General features: G+C 35.5%; 1 protein-coding gene across 1 annotated transcript in view; it reads right to left on the bottom strand.

Moving 5' to 3' along the window:
* The window catches only part of C5 (complement component 5), an 80418-nt gene extending 61721 nt beyond the window's left edge, over nucleotides 1-18697 (bottom strand). Inside the window, exons 1-8 of the mRNA XM_005879203.2 lie at nucleotides 18589-18697; nucleotides 14570-14762; nucleotides 12573-12735; nucleotides 12217-12287; nucleotides 9844-9935; nucleotides 7726-7808; nucleotides 4938-5028; nucleotides 3048-3162 (exon numbers count right to left, since the gene is read on the bottom strand). Of these exons, the coding sequence (XP_005879265.1) occupies nucleotides 3048-3162; nucleotides 4938-5028; nucleotides 7726-7808; nucleotides 9844-9935; nucleotides 12217-12287; nucleotides 12573-12735; nucleotides 14570-14762; nucleotides 18589-18653 (873 nt within the window). The 5' untranslated portion in view covers nucleotides 18654-18697. The remainder of the gene's footprint in view (nucleotides 1-3047; nucleotides 3163-4937; nucleotides 5029-7725; nucleotides 7809-9843; nucleotides 9936-12216; nucleotides 12288-12572; nucleotides 12736-14569; nucleotides 14763-18588) is intronic.
* Between the last annotated feature and the right edge of the window lie 254 nt (nucleotides 18698-18951).

Raw genomic sequence — 18951 nt, 5'->3', positions numbered from 1 at the left:
ACATCCCCTCCCCTGGCCTTCCCCACACTATTGTTTGTCCATGGGCTATGCATATAAGTTCTTTGGTTAATCTCTTCTGGCTGCCCCCGCTTCCCTCTGAAATACATCTGTTGCATAGCATAGAATCTTGCATTAAAAAGAGGCATCTAGCCCTAGCAGGTTTGCTCAGTGGTTAGAGCTTTGGCCTACAGACTGAAAAGTCCTGGGTTTGATTCTAGTCAAGGGCACATGCCCAGGCTGTGGGCTTGATCCCCAGTGAGGGGCGTGCAGGAGGCAGCCAATCAATGATTCTCTCCCATCATTGATGTTTCTATCTCTCCCTTTCCCTTCCTCTCTGAAATCAATAAAAAATCCTATATAATAAAAGGGTAATATGCAAATTGACCGAACGGCGGAATGACTGGTCACTATGCTGTGCATTGACCACCAGGGGGAAGACACTCAACGCAGAAGCTGCCCCCTGGTGGTCAGTGCGCTCCCACAGGGGGAGCATCACTCAGCCAGAAGCCCAGAAGCCAGGCTCATGGCTGGCAAGCACAGCGGTGGTGACGGCAGCACTAAGGATGTCCAACTGCCTTGGGGAGTGGGCCTAAACCATCAGTCGGACATCTTCCGAGGACTCCCAGACTGCGAGAGGGTGCAGGCCAGGCTGAGGGACTGCCCCCGCCAAGTGTACGAATCTTGTGCACTAGACATCTAATATATATATATATGTATATATACACACACACACATACATACATACTAGGGGCCCGGTGCACAAAGATTCGTGCACGGGGTGGGGATAGGTAGGGTCCCTCAGCCCGACCTGAACCCTCTCCAATATGGGAGCCCTCAGGGGAGCCCTCTCCAATCCGGGAGTTTCTGTCTGTCTTTGCAACCATATGAATGAATTGTCTGAGACCCCCAACCCAGTTTGGTTTGTTGCTCACAGAATAACAGAGGCATTTTTTTTTCTTTGCGTAATTGGTGGAGATTTCCTGGAAGTTTTAGAATATCTTCCCTTTAATTTTTCCTAGACACTCTGATTTTTCTTATGTTTCTCATCTTTGCTTACCCTCCATCCCCCACTGCAACAGTAACTTGCTCCAGGCTCACTTTGCTCTAGTGGAGGAGATCCGTCTGCCACCAGAACTATGATTCCCAGCATTCCTGGTGCTCCCCACGCTGGGAGCGACTGAGGGAGCCACGGCCCCCCAAGCCTCTGGCTCTCCTGCTCTGCTCTCTGCCCGGGCGCCTATGTATGCAAATTAACCCACCATCTTTGTTGGATTAATTTGCATATTCACCCTGATTGGCTGGTGAGTATAGCAAAGGGATGGTCAATTTACATGTTTCTCTTTTATTATATATAGGATATTTTTAAAAGAGGCATCTAATTTATATCTTGAACAAATAAAAGTGTCTTTTGAAAAAACAAAGGCTAAATAACTGGTGATGCAAACTACATGAATATATAACACTGAGTAGAATGACATGAATCCTTATCATCTATGGTATAATGTAAAAATCAATGAATAAGGGAAAAGGGGACCAGGGCTCTAATCTGGTCCCAGCAACCACTAACTCTTACTTAACCTTGGACAAGTAACTTCCCAATAAATTTGTTATTGGTGGAAATGCAGTGTCCACCACTGAAAGTGAGGTATCCCTTTCCCTACTAGGTGCTGAGGGGTCAGATCCTCATGATATCTCAAGAAAAAAAATTTTCTGAGATTTACACCAGTGGATGAGTGATTTTTATTTGTGTGAAATTATATTCTTGTGTCTGTAAAGTCCCATTTCCCTTAAACCAGTCCTGGAAGAAGTGCAGCTAGGGATTCAGCAGAACTAGAAGCAAAGCCAGTGTGCCGAGATTCTGGTCCATGGTGGAGCTGGGTCTGGTGTAGCATTAGGCTAGTTATAGTCCATTAGTCCAGTGTGTCTGTTACCCATGGGCCATGTGGGCAAATGCAGGAGTGTGAGAGCTCCTGCTGGCCAGGAATCAAGCAAAAGAGATAACTCCTTTGTTTAAGAAATTTAAATATCTCAAATTTCGTGCCTTTGCAGTGGCCACGCCTACTCTGGCCAATGACCTATTTCCAGGTATGAATGACAGGCAAATACCTTCCCTATTTCACTCAGACTTTATTGAGCATGTGTCTAAATTGCAGCTTTCTGGCAAAGCTGCACAAATGGAATGCCTATACTATTTGGCTTTCCCCCTTCTCCTTTTCTATTAATTAATAACTGGGTTCATTACAATGGTATCAAATTCATTCACTCATAAGTATATAGAGAGTAGTACCTACTACTTGCCAGGAACCATGCTGGCTCTGAGTATATAGTGGGAACAATTCAGATTCACAAGGGGCTTAGTGTAGAAAATGATAGAAAAGTAAATAAACCATTACTATTAACATTTTGGAAAGATAACTCTGTTGGGGGGTGCTGCTCTGTACATTGTAGGAGTGTAGCAGCACTGCTGACCTCTATCTATGAAATGCCAGTAGCATCTTCTTCCCCAGTTATGACAATGACAAATGTCTGTGGGACATCTCAAAATTTCCCCTTAGTGGTAAAAACAGTCCCTGGTTGAGAATAAATCGTAAAACGTACTCTACTAAGAGAGGCCCAAGGCCTAAGGGAGTACCTGGCAGAGGCAGTTAACCTAGTTGAGAGGAATCAGGGAGACTTCCCAGAGAAAAGGTGTCAAGGTTGAGACTTAAAGTCTGAGGAGGAATTAGCCAGACAAAGAAGAGGTTGGAGGGGACAAAGGGGAAGAGTATTCTCAAGCAGGAGCGGTATTGCAAAGACCTGGAAGCAAGAGAGACTAGTGTAAGGGAGAGGAAGGTGGGAAGTGCCAGGAGATAGGCTGGCGAGGGAGGCTGATGTCATGGCAAGTTGGCTTTATCCTAAGGACAATGAGAAGCCAATGGAGAGTTTTCAGCTTCCATTTCCCATCCCTATATAAAATTAGGGATCAGACTAGATAATTTTAAAGTTATTTTCCATCTCTAGCATTCATGATGTATCTTGAGGTACGACTGAACATCTTAACATCTTACCATTGTGCTTCGCATTGCCTTTTCCATCATTTCCTTGTTATCATCATGTAAGTCATCTTTTATTCCAAAAGAGACAAAAACTTCAGCCTCAGCAACAACTTTGTTATAAAAATATCTGTCAAACAATAATACCATAAGATTATTTGGCTATCAAGGTTATAAAAATAAAATTCAGATAAACTAACAATTTGAAATTACATTGTATACTTGATACACTTTAAATTGTCTTCCATCTACAATTACATTTCATCCTCATAAAATTACAATAATAAAGCCAAAGTGCAGATTTTATGACTATGTGCTTGATGAAAAAAACTGATCTTGAGGAAATCAAAAGACTCAGGTCCGGAGCCCTTTCCTACAGAACACATAGCTTCCTTGATGATTTTGATGTCAGTGGGGAGCTGCCTCCTATTTCCTTTTATGTATTTAAAAACAGCATGCCCAATCTTACTGCTATGTGAGATAAATTTTATTTTAATCCTAATTGTATATTAAACCTTTTTAGTTTAGAATTAAAGTAAGAGTAAAGGAAATTTTCCACACAGCAAATAATACTATAACAGGAACTAACTTTCCTTATTCAGAGTTTGAACAAATAGTGTCTCCATTAGAAGAAATTACTTTTTATAATTCCATGTCAGGTGATCCTTTTATGTGGTTTAGACTAAGTAACAAATACTCTATTTTAGAAGAGAGGCAGTACAGGGAAGCATTTGAGGGCCTGGACTCAGAACCAGACAGATTGTGTGGCTTACTAGCTGTGCAATCTTGGGCAAATTACTGAACATTTCTGTACCTCCATTTTTTGGTTTAAAATGGGGGTAGTAATAGTATCTACCTCATAGTGTATATAAAGATTAAATGAGCTAATATATACAGAGTGCTTCAAAACTGCCTGATAATATAGTTATGTAAATTGGTTATTGTTATTAATAACTACATGATATTGCCTTTTTAAATGACCTAAACTTTTATGGTAGATTGCTTGTAAAACTAGCCCCAATTTCCACTTGCCCATATGTTCACCATCTTTGCAGCTATTTATGTGCAAAGAGTGTGAAGAGAGTCTATTTCCTCCTGGGCTGATCTTGTAACTTGCTTTGGACAAAAGAATGTGGTGGAAGTGACGGTGTGCCAGTCTCAAGCTTAGGCCTTTAGAGGATTTTTATGCTTTCATATTTTCTCTTCAAGTATTACTGCTGCTACTAGCCTGTTAGTTGATGAGAGATGCACATAGTCCAATCATCCTTGTAGCTTCAGTTAACTGGCAGCCAATTACCAGACATGTGAGTAAGACCTGCCTAAACCAGCCAGCCTCCAGCTGACCTGCCAAATGACTGCAGGTACATGGGTGAGTCCAGCTGAGATGAGCCTAGTCCAGATCAGCAGAACTGCCAGCTAACTCATAAATGGTCATAGTTTTAAGGCATTGAGTCTTGAGGTAGTTATGGAGCACTAGTTGGCTGATTAAGCCATTAATAAATGAAAAGGAAAGAAGGCTTCATATCTCAGTCCCAATATCCTAAATCATGCTGTTTCCTAAATGTACACAATGATTCTTTAGGTTTATTTTTGCTGGTGAATAACAACAAAGCTAAAATCAGAACCAGCTCACATCAGAATGAGCAAACAAACTATAGGTACAATGTCTCCTCAATCAGTCAATCCCAAACTCATGGCAGACATTGCCAATAAATCACAGATCTCAACAACATAAATGTATTAAATCAACATATTGTGCATCTTAAACATTCACAATGTTACATGTCAATTACATCTCAATAAAGCTGGGGAAAAAAATCACAGATCTCATTTTGGATAACTGTCACCAACCAGAGTTGGCACTTAATTTAGCTGGATAATATGAAAAATAAATAACTCTCTTACCTTGCTTTTATAGTAATTTCAAAATTATTAAAGTTCTTATAACCAATGAAACTATTTTCTGGTTCTATTGAGATAGAAAACTGTGGCAACACTGAAAATAAAAAGGAAAAGGCAATATTACCACTTAAATTAGAGCAGCCTTCTGTCTGGTAAAATTGATGTAACATCAACACAACATCGCTGTAGTCATCATCATTATCAGGGACAACAACAACAATTACGACATCACTGGGAAGTCTCCTACTCCACCAATCGGAAGTCAATCCAGCTATCTATGTATCAGAAGCACTTTGTTTATACTTAGATTACAGCATTTATTATAGGCAATTGTTTATTTCCTTGACTAGAGTGTGGATTCCTTGAAAACAAAATGTTCTCTATATATCTTTGTATATCTCCCCCCTCATCCTTCTCATAAGTCTTAAATATAATAAATGTTTATTAAATTAAAAATAGAAAATTCCTGCTTATTTAACATTTCCCTTTTTTGTCCAGTAGATAAAATCCACCCAGTCCAAAATTCCAGCATAAAACTCTGACTTTAGTCAAGAAGAGTTTATGTCCAGCCAGCGTGGCGCAATGGTTGAATGTTGACCTATGAACCAGGAGGTCACGGTTCGATTCCAGTCAGGGCACATGCCCAGGTTGCAGGCTTGATCCCCAGTGGGGGGCATGTAGGAGTCAGAGGACCAGTGATTCTCTCTGATCATTGATGTTTCTATCTCCCTCTACCTTCCTCTCTGAAATCAATAAAAATATATTTTAAAAAAAGAAAAGAGAGTTTATAATGAACTATAAGAAATAATACCCATGCAAAAGTAAAAACTAGAGCAGAAAGGAGTTGGGTTCTCCCCGCTTTTCTTTTTTTTTTTGATTGCCCAAGAGAAAATAGTATCACCGGTTGAAATGCCACTGTTTTCTCTTTATACTTCCTCAGACTGTGTACCAGGGCTTCCGGATTCTAATTCTATTAACCTACACAGCAGTTAATAGAAAATTGGGTGATTGAGTGACCCTGATATTGTGGACATAGACTGGCAAACAACTGTAAGTGAGATAGTTAGCTACAGATACAGTTCATGTGTTTTCTGGATGGTGAAGGCTAGAAGTAAAAGAACAATGCAATTTTCTACTCGAGGCTGTGTTCCTATGTTATCAAAGATCCAGGTAGATGTGCTCTCTCCAGGATATGAAATGCAAGAAAATATTTCACTCTTTCATCCATATAGCAGGGACACTCCTGTCAACAGTGATATACCAGTGAACAAAATTGACACAAACCCTGTCCTTAATGAGCTCACAGTCAAGCAGGGAAGATAAGCATAAGCACAGATAAACACCTAAGCCACAGTTATGAAAACAGATATGAAGAAATACAGAGACTCCTACTCAGGAAAGAGAATTCAGGGAAAGCTTTTCTGGATAAATGGCTTTTCAATTGAGACTTGAAAGGTGAGTAGGAACTGGCTAGGCAATGAGGGAGGGAAAAGCGTTGTAGGCAGATGGAATATCATGCACAAAGTACCCACTGTTGGAGGGAAGCAAGGGTGAGAGTGGTATAAAATGAGGCTGAAGAGGAGGTAGGCCAGCTCAAATTAGAGATTTTGATTTTCATTATAAAAGGAATGAGGGATTATTGGGGACTTTTCAATAGTGATATAACATTATGAGATTTGCATTTCAACATTATTTTGGCTAAAACCAAGGGGGAAGAGTTTGGAAGCAGAGATAGCAATGAAGAGGCTTTGCAGTAATCCAGGAGAGAGCTTGTTGATGAATAGATGAGGGTGATCACAGATAATAAGAGGTGTATGAATTTTAGATATATACAGAAAGCAGCAAAAACACTTGGAGGAAGGGAGGTTGGTTGTAATTATATGTATTGAGAGTCTATCATCTTTACTTATTTATTTATTTTTATTGATTTCAAAGAGGAAGGGAAAGGGATAAAGGGATAGAAACATCAATGATGAGAAAGAATCATTGATCGGCTGCCTCCTGCACATCCCTAGTTCATAGGTTGACACTCAACCACTGATCCACACTGTCTGGGCAAGCCTATAATCCTTAAAGTTGAGTTTCATTGTAACAAATCTGTTTTCACTATTTTGTTTAATTGTTAAATTTGTGTGTTTATTTTCCAAATTAAGAGTTTCATGGGGAATTAAAAATGATTTCAAGAAAGTTAAATTGGATATTAGAGCACACAAATACTCTAATAAACAACTATTAAAAACTGAAAGATTAATCTATTTATACGTTAATTATTAGTCCTTTAATGTGACTGATTTCAAAATAAGAATATCTTTAATTTCCAAATAAATATATTAGGGATTTGTGAACCAGAAGAAAAATAGCATTCGACTAGAGGTAAGGAAATCCAATTGCTGTCCTTGTTCTGTCACTAATTGGTTGTAATGACTTTAGTAAATCATCTATTAGTCTTTCTGGGTTCCATTTACCTCATCTCTGAGTAAGTTTCTCCTAAAATCATAACTTGGAAAAATACCTTCACTAGTCAAGCTCCTCAGGAGGCTAGGACTTTTCAGGTTCTATGATGAGGAACAAAGGTCCAGAGAGGTTGGTGTGCTTATTCAAGGTTAACAAGAGCATGCTGAAACTAGAGCCTAGGCATGGGGACAATCACGCTCACCCCCTCCACCAGTACTTCTGACCATATCAGTAGGTTGCCTTTTCTTCAGGGATTGAGTTTACATTAAATTCATTAATGAAAATAATTATTGCAAAAGCATTAACTCTTTATAAATTTTTAATTGTCAAAAATTACCATATTCTTTAACTTCAAAATATGCAGTTCCAGTTGTTGAAAAGTCCTCTTTATATTTAGCTTGAATTTTCCACATACCATATCTGTGAAAGCAAGATATTTAAAATTACATAAGTTTTCAAATATTTTTAATTTACCCAGCAGAAATCTAATCAATTCTTGTTTTAAGGAGGGAAAAGTAAGTTAATATAGTCTAAGTGATACATTTTATTTGCAATAAATGGAAATAGCTGAGTGTTTTGGAGATATTAGACACTGTTTAGTAATTAGTTTTTCATATGTTGTGTTATTTTTTCAGGTACTTTATCTTAATATTGTCAATAGCTTTGAATTGAAGAGCTTGTGATACTTGAGAATTTACTTGATTCTGGAGCTTTATTATATTTTTAATATAATATTGAAATCTACACTATAGTAGGACATTCATAATAATGTCTCTAGAAACATAAAATTCAGGTCAAGCCCATCCAGATGATAAGATTCACACCTCATGTAAAAGAAGCTATAGCTAGAGAAAAAGTATGGCCTGTTCAAAGAGGAAAATTATCTGGGTTTAATTAAAAACCTTCAGTCAAAAATATTTACTGAGCACTGGATTAAACACTGTAGATAAAAAAAATAAACAAGATAAAAGGGTCCGTCTTCATAGAGCTAATAGTTCATGGGATTTCAAATGTTTACTTTTCCATTTATTAGCAGATTGGATACTTGGGAAAGTTGCTTAACCTCATTTGTGAAATGGGAAAGACAATATCTACTTTGTGTACTGGCTATCAATCAATACATTGAATATTATCAACATCATTAATTCAATGTGCCTGTTATGTTGAAGTGCTGGAGATATAACAGTGAACAATAAAAACACCATCCCTGTTCTCAAGGAGTTTACAGTCTAGTGGGAATAAAAGGCAAGTAAATAACTAAATAAATAATTGTAAAATTGAAATAAGTGCCACTAAGGAATAAGAGAATAAAAGAAAGGTGAGGGACTACAATAGATCATGTGTCCAGGACTAATGTCTTTGAAAAGGGAGCATTTAACCTGTTTTCTACAGAATGGGAAGAAGCCAGCTTTATGAAGAACAAGGTAAAACACTATCTAAGCAGAGGAAACAACATGTGCAAAGGTACTAGAGCATGAAAATACTGGCCATGAGAAGCTACCATGGTTGACACATAATCTGTCACAGAGCAAATGGCACAAGATGAAGAAATTATAACAGTTGGAGAAATGATAATAGTTGTAAAATAGGTTCAGTTCTGTGCTACAGAGTATGTAATATTTTCAAGAAAGTATACAATTTAAAAATTATCCAAATTATTTAAATTCCCCAATTTAATCCAAATTTCTAGATAATCTTCAGTATAGTAAATTAACTGTAAACTACCTTCTAGAGGACAAAGCAAAAATTACCATTAAAAGATTTTTACTTTAAAGTAATTTGGCCATTTATAGGTGCACCTATCTTATTTGTCCTACTCTAAACAACTTGAAGGCAGGAACTGTGGATTCTTCATTCCTATTTTATATCTCTCATTCCTCTTGTACTTTGCACATACTAGGAATGTGTTCACTAAATATTTTTTACATTTGATTCTGTTTAAACATATTCTTAAATATTTTAACATGACGCCAAGTGGGAGAAATAGCTCCAAGAACATCCTCTCTCTTGAACTATGATAGTCTATGCAGAAAAGACTATAAATAGTAATATATTTATAACTTTCAGAGCAAGGCACGGGACCACACTAGCCTTTTAGACTGATAGTCTATTTGATTTTCTTAAAGGATGGAAGGTTGATGGTTTTGATTTAAAGAATGAAAGAAAGAAAGAAAGAGAGAGAGGAAGAAAGAAAGAAAGCCAGCCTGGGGTCTATTTTTTCCTCTTCCAAAGTTTAATTTCTATGTGTAAAGCAGATTGATGAGAAGTATTGGGAAATTCTCCTCTCTTCTCCCCGAGAAATTGAGTCTAGCTTCTCATTACTCTTTAAAAGATTTTGCATATCCTCATTTCTTTCACAGTAGGTTGCTTCATTTGATTGGTGATCTGCCTCACCACCAAAAGTTCCAGATGTGTTTTTTTAAAGAAAACTTTATTAACAAATATTTTAAAATACCTAGGATTATATGGAATCTTGAAGTCAGGAAAAGAGATAATTCCAGTATAATCACTTTCTTCTACAATGTCAACTCCTGATCCTTGAGGATCCTTTGAATAAAAACAAACAACATCAAAGCACATAAACCGAATTTTAAAAATTAACTGATTATATTATATTTGATCTACAGAAATATTTACTAACAAATATCCATGCCTTCAAATTAAATATGAAGGAGAAAGATTATTTAACTGTGTGGAAGGCAAATATGGCTCATTTAAGCCACGTCTCTCTCTCTTCTTGGACCCCTTCTCCCTCTCTTGACACACACACACACACACACACACACACACACACACACACACGTATAAATCAGTTTCCAGGTATCCTAGTCTCAGTTACTTAGATGAGATTCAACTCTATCTAGTATAACTAAAAAAACAAAGTACAGAAATAACTGATGTTATAATTAATCAAATGTGAACTCAGGCTTTATAGATACCAAAATCTATTAAATACATTTAGTAGCTAGATATTTATAGTTGCAGTATGGTCATTTTGAGCTTGATAAAACATTCAAATTAGTTAAACAAATTTTAAAGTTTTCATAAAGCTTTCCCATAAGCTTCCTTTTCTGTGTGGGCTTGGAAATTATTTAAATGAGGTTTCTTATTTTCTTTGGACTACATGTAGAGGTCCATTTTGAACTTAACCCAGAAATTTACCACTATATGCCATGACTGTGAAATTAATGGTCGGATTTTTGAGGTATTTTTTTTCTTGAGTTGCAAAGGTCCATTTTGAAAAAGAATCAGAATTGAGGCAAAATATCTTCTAGGTTGATCTTTATCCCTGCAGTCCATTGTACACTGTGCTTCTAAGATGATCTCTCTCAAGTACTATTTTTGTTTAGGGGCAGAAATAGAATAGTGGGGAATAGCTATAGTTATAAAGAATATTAATCATGCTCTGTTAACTGTGATTGTTTTGTTCTGATTAAAGAAAGCATACTCTGACCTGGCTGGGAGTTGTATGCCCCGGGACCTGGGAGTTGAACTCGAAATGTGGTCCATTCTCCTTATCCGAGAACTGCCTATCATCATGGAAAGATGAACAATTTTGTTGCCAAAACAATGGAATCCTGGGCTGTAACCACCTGGAAGCGCCTACCCTTTGTAACCACTAGCCTGCATTGTCTGTAATCTGTAACCATTTTACCCATTCCTAATCTTTGTCCTTCTACCCAATATAAGCAACTTGTTTATAAGGGGAACGAGAGGGGGTGTGTGGAACAGATTTCTGTGGATGACCACTGCTCTCCCATGTTGCCGGCAATATTGGAAAATAAAACGCTCATATACGATTCAATCCTGTCTCTGCTTAATTGGCTCAAGTAGTGACAGGCAACCTGCATGCTGACTCTCCACTGCTCTAGGATCAAATTCCTCAATCCTGTCTTCCTGGGACAGCTCTTACACAGGACAACTGGCATCCATTCTTCCTTGTGTGGTGTCAGGATTCTACATCACTCAAGTGCAACCACCGAGAGGGGTAGAAGGTAGAATAAACAGCATCTGACCACATGCTCTAGTATTTTCTGACAGAAAAAGGGTATTTGAGCTGACTGCCTCTCCTTAGTTCTCTTCCAGACTTCTGACATCAGTCAGCCAGTTTATGTACTATCCCCATTTCTTACTGTCATAGCTAAATTCATGCTATATATTACCATGGGAAGTTCTTCATTATTTTTAAAAAACCTATGGCTATTCCTTTCATTAAGACCCAGCTTAAGATTTCCTTTACGTATTCAATTACAGAAAAGGATTACATCATCCCTCAATTTCACCCCTATTTTGTCTTCCCTCTGAGCTTATGTGTCATTTGTCCTATTGTACAATTAGGAGAAAAGGTGCTGCAGCCTATGGTGAAGGGCCATTACTAATACACCTATACTGTTAATAGGTAACTGCTCATCTTTATCTCATGATTTAGCACTATTTTTCATGTGTTAGTATGTTAGTTATTAAACTCTAAAGTCCTCAAATGTAAATTTCATTTATTATAATTCTTTATCTTGAATTGTACAAATAAAAAATCTCATAATAGATATTCAATTAATTCTTAGTGATTGACTGATGTTCTTAGAGAAAGAAATCATGAAGTATATATTTAAATGATTTAGTTTAAAATCGTTGAGATTTCATTTTCATGGCTTCTTTACACATGCCAATTTTAGAGATATAGACATACAATGTTATATTCACAGAAAGTGTTCAGTCACCATTTACTGAGCACTGAATGAGTTCATATGGCATTGGGGTGGGGTTATGAAATTATGTATCTTATCCTAAAAATGAGTTAAATTATTATTTAAATAAATAACATACTTACTATGAAAGTTAAGACAATTTCTCTTTTGGCTGGCTTCAAGTCATCATTCAGTGAATAAACTCTAACCTTTACTGTAAAAATAATTGATAGCATCAAAAACTCTGTTAAACACAAGGGTATTTTAGTTTTTTAAACAATAATCATTCTTAAAAGAGATGAATCTCATTAAAATAAATCAATACATGGTTAATACACGAAAATCTATTTTTAAAAGAAAGAAAAAGTTAGTCTGCAGATATATAAATTATTAATGAGTCTTTTCTTTTAAAAACCTGTATCCACATATTTTCAAATGTTAAAAAGCTCTAAGTAGCGTCAATTGTCCTCCCTAGGGGAAGAAGCACCTTAAACTCTACCTGATTGTTCTGGAGTGTAAACAGGTTTGTCTGTTTGAATGAAGAGAAATCCATTGTCGTAGGTTATTGGCATTTTTTTTGATTTTGAAAAATGCTTTGATAAAACATCCAAATACACATGTGGAACTAGGTTTTGTCCTCCAGGCAATTGTTTGGGTTGTATCTGTAACAGAAATGTTGATAAAAAAAAAGAACATAATAGTTTTAAGGTTATAAAATATTCAGATTTTCTAAATACCACTGTAATCTCATTAGAAGGAGAAATAAGTATGTGTATTTAATCATTTTAAAAGCAGTAGGGGAGAAAGAATAGTAAATAAATTTTGCCCAAAGCCCTTCAGTGTTAAATATCATAACCAAAATTAGGTTTAAGCAATTAGAAGTGTTTCCTAAATGTTATATGCATTTAGTAAAACTATTTAAGCTATTGAAGTTCTCTTGTTTTTAAAATATATTTTTACTGATTTCAGAGAGGAAGGGAGAGGGAGAGAGAAATAGAAATATGAATGATGACAGAGAATCATTGGTTGGATGCCTCCTGCACGTCTTCTACTGAGGATCGAGCCCGCAACCCAGGCATGTGCCCTTGACCAGAATCAAACCCAGGAATCTTCAGTCCGCAGGTTGACTCTCTATCCACTGAGCCAAAACGGCTAGGGCTATAGAAGCTCTTTTTCACTTCATCAGTTTGCTGGATTAGCTCATGGTCTCCATTTCTTCCCTTCAACATTCTCACTGATGTCTGGACACTTTGTATTATATCTATATCCTTCTGTTCCCACCAGTTGAGCTGCATGCTTTCCAATATTTGTAAGTAATTGTAATTATCCACTTTACGTTGCATGGTATGCAAATTTAATACATAAAAAGTAATAAAAGAAAGACAAGTGCTTCTCTGAAAACTTAGGCTTTACACATAGGATAAAAGTTAATCACTAAAATCAACTGCTTGAAATTACATATGTGAGAGCACTGAAAAAGTTTGGAAAACAGTAACAAGCTATTAAGATTCTGCACTCAGGTTCTTCACAAGTGTCTTTAAGTACTTTGTCCACTTCAAAGAAACAGAAACTGTGGAACAAAGATGATTTATTAAAGGTGTGGCACATAGTAAATAAGATTTGGCATTCCAATCAATGGGTCTGCACATGAAGAAAAGACCTTGGCACAATATCAAACAATTGGCAAATAAAGATACATTATAATGTTAAGATAAAATTAGACGCTTAAGATTTGCACCAAAATTTATGATTTGTCTACCTTAATCTCCTTTCCAATTAACTAAGTTAGCACTGTTTAAACAGAACTCACTTTTAAGAAACAGTGGTATAAATGAACCTCAGGGCTCTGGCAATCTTTTATTTTTCTGGTTCTTGAATTTTTATTGTAATTTAAAATAATATTTTTGTTATATTTATTCACGTTGCTAAATAAATAAGTATGGAAAATTATTTTTAGTTATCAGAATTTTTAATAAGAAATGAGTTGAAAGCACCTTTCTAGCCAAGCTATATTATAATAACTTAATAGGAGAAAAGTTATTTGATCAAGGTTTTATTTTATTTTATTAACTATAGGTTGTCAATCAGAGCTATTTACTTCAGTAATCAATAATTTATTCATTTTGGAAACTATAATTGTACAGTATTGGAATTTAAACAAACAAATGTTCAATAGCATCTATGGCTTTCTGTAGGCAATGCATTATAGATCAATATGCATATCATATTTCTCTATTTCTAATGATAATTTTCACAGATAATAAGTATTTTCGATGTATTTTCAAATATTTACATATTAGTACAATTTTATTTTCCTATTTAGAATTTTCTGTTTCCTTCATATTATCATTAGTGACTGACATACATCATTTAATAATCACACAAAGATATAATGTTATAAAAGATCAAATCTCTATGTTATCAATATTCAAACTTTGAACACATTTAATTGAGAATATTTTATATGTTTATAGAAAATAAAAGATAAATACATACTGTTAAGATTGCAGAGTTTTGGAATTTATTTTCTGTGGATAAAGTAACAGAGGCTGAAGCATAACTAATTTTTTTATCTGGATAACTTTTAATGGAGATTGTTGCATCAAATGCTTCAGTGTATCCATAAACTTGAATTACAATATTTTCAGATGCTCCAACACGAAGTACTTTTGGTGCTGATATGACATACCTGTTGAAACAGGGAAAGAGAAGGATCAGTATCTCTATATGACATACTTTGTTATACTTCTGATTTCTTCATCTCACTTGAGATATTCAATTTAAAATAGGCACATTTTCTCAACTTAAAAATAATTTTTTAATTAAAATTTATTTGTGATCTATGGTCATTTCAGCATAGTCTCCAAAAAAGAAATAGCTTGAAATCAGGACTTGAAAAATAGCACTGGAGATTTAGTTAACATTTAGGAAGGTAGTAATAGCACCTTCTTGAGCTACTGCAACAAAGGAAGACTTAATGGTGTTGACTAGAACATGTAAATAGGGTCACTATTTTTGCCCAAAGCAGAAAAAAAGCAAGTTACCAATGATTGAATTCCAGTGCTGCCACCTACTGGCTGAGTAACCATGCTAAAGTCACTAACCCTCTCTGAGACAAAAATAACTTAACTGTGAAAATATCACCTTCTTTACCAGGCTGAGGTAAGGATGAAGTGAGACTATGTACATGAAAGCACTTAGCATGTTTAGTACTCAATAAATTTTAAGATTCATTAATTTCACTAAATTATTTGAAAGGAAGTAATCTTAGAAGTACTGGTGTTATACTAGTGAGTGGATTTTTAAAAAAGATAGAATAAAAGTGAGTTTGGGAGAATGCATTTGAAAATGCAAATAGTTATAGAGTCCTTAGAGACCAAATAACAACAACCATACAATAATAATGATAATAACAGTAACTGAGTAGTTATCATATATGAGTGTCTGTATTAGCACTTTATATACAACTAGAGGCCTGGTGCACGAAATTGTGCAGGGGAGGGGTCCCTAAGCCTGGCCTGCACCCTCTCCAATCCAGGACCCCTCAGGAGATGTCCGACTACCGGTTTAGGCCTGATCCTAACTGCCCTCCCTTGCTGGCCTGATCGCCCCTAACTGCCCTCCCCTGCTGGCCTGATCGCCCCTAACTGCTTTCTCCTGCCAGCCTGATTGCCCCTAACTGCCTCTGCCTCGGCCCCCACCACGGTGACTTTGTCCAGAAGGACATCCGGAAGACATCTGCTCTAATTAGCATATTACCCTTTTATTAGTATAGATTCTTTTAATCTTTACAACAAGCCAATGACGTAGATACTATTGTTTTCTTATTTTACAAGTGATAAGAGGTTAATTTGACTGAGGTCACCTGGCTTATATGTGAATGAAAGACTATATTCAGATCTCTCTTGTTGTGTTAAACTGTGGTCAAAGTTACAAGCTTTGTTCACAGCCCCAGGCTGTTCCCTCAGTTTTATTTTTCATGTGATATATACAAGAATGAATATGAATTATATGTTTTTGAAATAAATTTTTTAATGTGTGATTTTTTTCATTGTTTATTAAAAGAAAACCTATAAATATAAACCAGGTTATTAATTATATCACAAAGTATATAGTTTGAATAGTGAAAGCTACTACATAGAAAAAAGTGTTTATTCTACTGCATAGAAAAAAGAGTTTCAATCCAAAAGGTGATAATGATTGAGACCTAAGAGCTCATCACTTCAACTGGCAGAATTATTGCAGGCTCTTGTCAAAATTATAACATTTAAAAAGTCTTTTCAAATAGCAAGTGTTTAGTAACAATGAAATCAATTTGGAGGCAATTAACTACTTTAAACACCTGGCAGTTCTACATGACAACTAATTTGGAACCATTTACAGTCAAATTATGAAAGAGAGAAAAGAATCTCTGGGCTTCCAACCGTCATCTGATTTCCCTAAGTGCTTACCCAGAAATATCGGAAAATAAGAAAACTTTAGCTTTGATGATAATAAGGTAAATATACCGAAATTTACAATGTGCTAAGTACCTTTTTAAGCACATTATACATATATAAATTCACTGTATTGCTACCACCACTGTCTGAGAAAAGTCTTATTATTACCTCTATTTTACAGAGAAAACTGATAATTAACTTACCCAGGGTCACACAACTAATAAGTTATAGAATTTGGAATTGTTCTTGAGAAGCCTGTTTCCTGAAGTAACACTTTCAATTGCTGTACTACACTGAATTTATCAAGAGCTTTGCAAATCTAGAAAAAAAATATGTATTTTAATTTCAGTATTCTTAGAAATTTTGTATTTTATGTTTTAATTTTGAATTGTCTATGTGGTAGTGGTGGGGAAACATAAAATACTCAGTGTTTACAAGTCCGTAAAAGATGGCTCTGGAGCCATAACTGGTTTGGCTCAGTGGTAGAGCGTCGGCCTGCGGACTGAAAGGTCCCAGGTTCAATTCCGGTCAAGGGCATGTACCTTGGTTGCGGGCACAACCCAATAGGAGGTGTGCAGGAGGCGGCTGATCGATGTTTCTAACTCTCTATCTCTCTCCCTTCCTCTCTGTAAAAAATCAATAAAATATATATTAAAAAAAAAAAAAGATGGCTCTGGAACCACCATTTTTCCAGATTTTGGTCTATACTGATTTATCAGTTGCACAATCTAATCCAAAGAATTTTGCACTTTTAAAATTTTCTTTCAATAGTTGCAGAGGATCAGGCCACTCAGCTTGCAGGGGGGCAAAAATGTCAGTTTGGCCTCTACCTGGAATGTTCTTTCCCCAGATATTTGCAAAGATTGTTCCCTTCCTTCAAGTTCTGTATGAGTGCCTTAGAGAATGGTGACAGAAAAAAATAAAAAGTAAAAAATAATAATTTTAAAAAGAACCTTATCTGTCTACATTTTCAAATAGTTCCTCATCATTTTTGTATCCTATTACTCTCCTTTACTTCTTTCTTCATAGCATTAATAATCATCTGACCTTATTTATTCATTGGTTCATTCATTATTTGCTTCTCCCACTAAAATGCAAGCTGTATATAAATTTATTATATATTTAATTGACTGATGACCATGTTGTAAATGGTACACTCTCACTTTTTCAAGAGAAAGAGAGGCAATGCTTATTAAAGGCCAGTACAGTGTATAGGAAGAATTCAGAATCCTGGTCCTAGTTCTACCACTTAATCTCAATCTCTTTGAACTTCAGCCACTTGTCTTTCAAAAATGAATAAATAAAAAATACCAAAGGTACTGGGGTGATTGTAGCAATGCAAGGAAATCAGATTTATGAGATCCTAAGAACACATTTATATTCATAATATAGTTTACATATTTATACATTTATGATAAACTGGAAAAAAATTAAAATAGTAAAGAGGAGTCCTTAATACTAGTCCTGCTTCTGTCTCTCTTTAATAGAGTGACTTTTGGTAAGTCACTTTCCTTGTCGCCACTTATCCTCATATGTGAAATTAGTAGGTTCAATTAGATACTCAGTTCCTTTTCAATAATGTTATTTCTAGATATGGATCACTATTTTAAGACATAGTTTAAAATATACAGTATTTCAATAATAACACTAACCATTGTAAAGAATGAGCTCGTAATATAAAAATAATTACAATAGTTTTTCAAATCACTGTATTAGAATTAACCCCCAAGTAACCCTTGTTTTATTATGCACAGTATTTAGAAAACAATGCACTAAATATAAATAAGCAATAAATGACAAGAAAGTTTGTCATTTAGAGATTATTTTGTGCTTTTTCAAAGTGAAATTTGAATAATCACTTATGTAATTTAAAAAAAAGCAATCCTGTAAAAGCTGTCATGTTGTTAGCTAGTCATCAAATCAAAATACTTCCATGAGTTTCTTATTCAGATGAGAATATTCACTTGGTATTCTCAAAAGTAGAAAGTAATTTTTGAATTAACAAAGTTAACTGATTTTATTTTCACTCATCACAACTAAGATGCATTGAAAATCAAGATAGGTCCTTTTACTTACGTTTGTTCCTGTCCCCAACTTTTCCCCAGGAAGATTAAAAAACAAAGTATGCCCCAAAGACCCATGGCTGGAGACAGCAGTAAACCATGGGTATAACCTTTTTCTTGAAGTTACTCTTTCCTTTTAAATAAACCCAGCTAAAAGAATTTGAGTAAATTAGTTTACTGGTTAATTATTAATGTAAGAAAGAAAGACTTCTAAGTTGGAAAAATAAAATCAGAACTGAAGCAACCTTTAATGCCCAGGTATAAAAGTAGGCGATACTTCATAGGGATTTACACCTAGAGAATTTATTTTAATTAATACAAAGAAAGGGATTCTAACATGGGAGTTTGGCACTGCAATGAATGGCTTAAAGCTAGA

The sequence above is a fragment of the Myotis brandtii genome, unplaced genomic scaffold (assembly GCF_000412655.1).
Source record: "Myotis brandtii unplaced genomic scaffold, ASM41265v1 scaffold589, whole genome shotgun sequence".
NCBI classification, from domain to species: Eukaryota; Metazoa; Chordata; class Mammalia; order Chiroptera; family Vespertilionidae; genus Myotis; species Myotis brandtii.
Note: the sequence above shows the minus strand (reverse complement) of the source record. Positions and strands in the feature narration are given on the sequence as shown.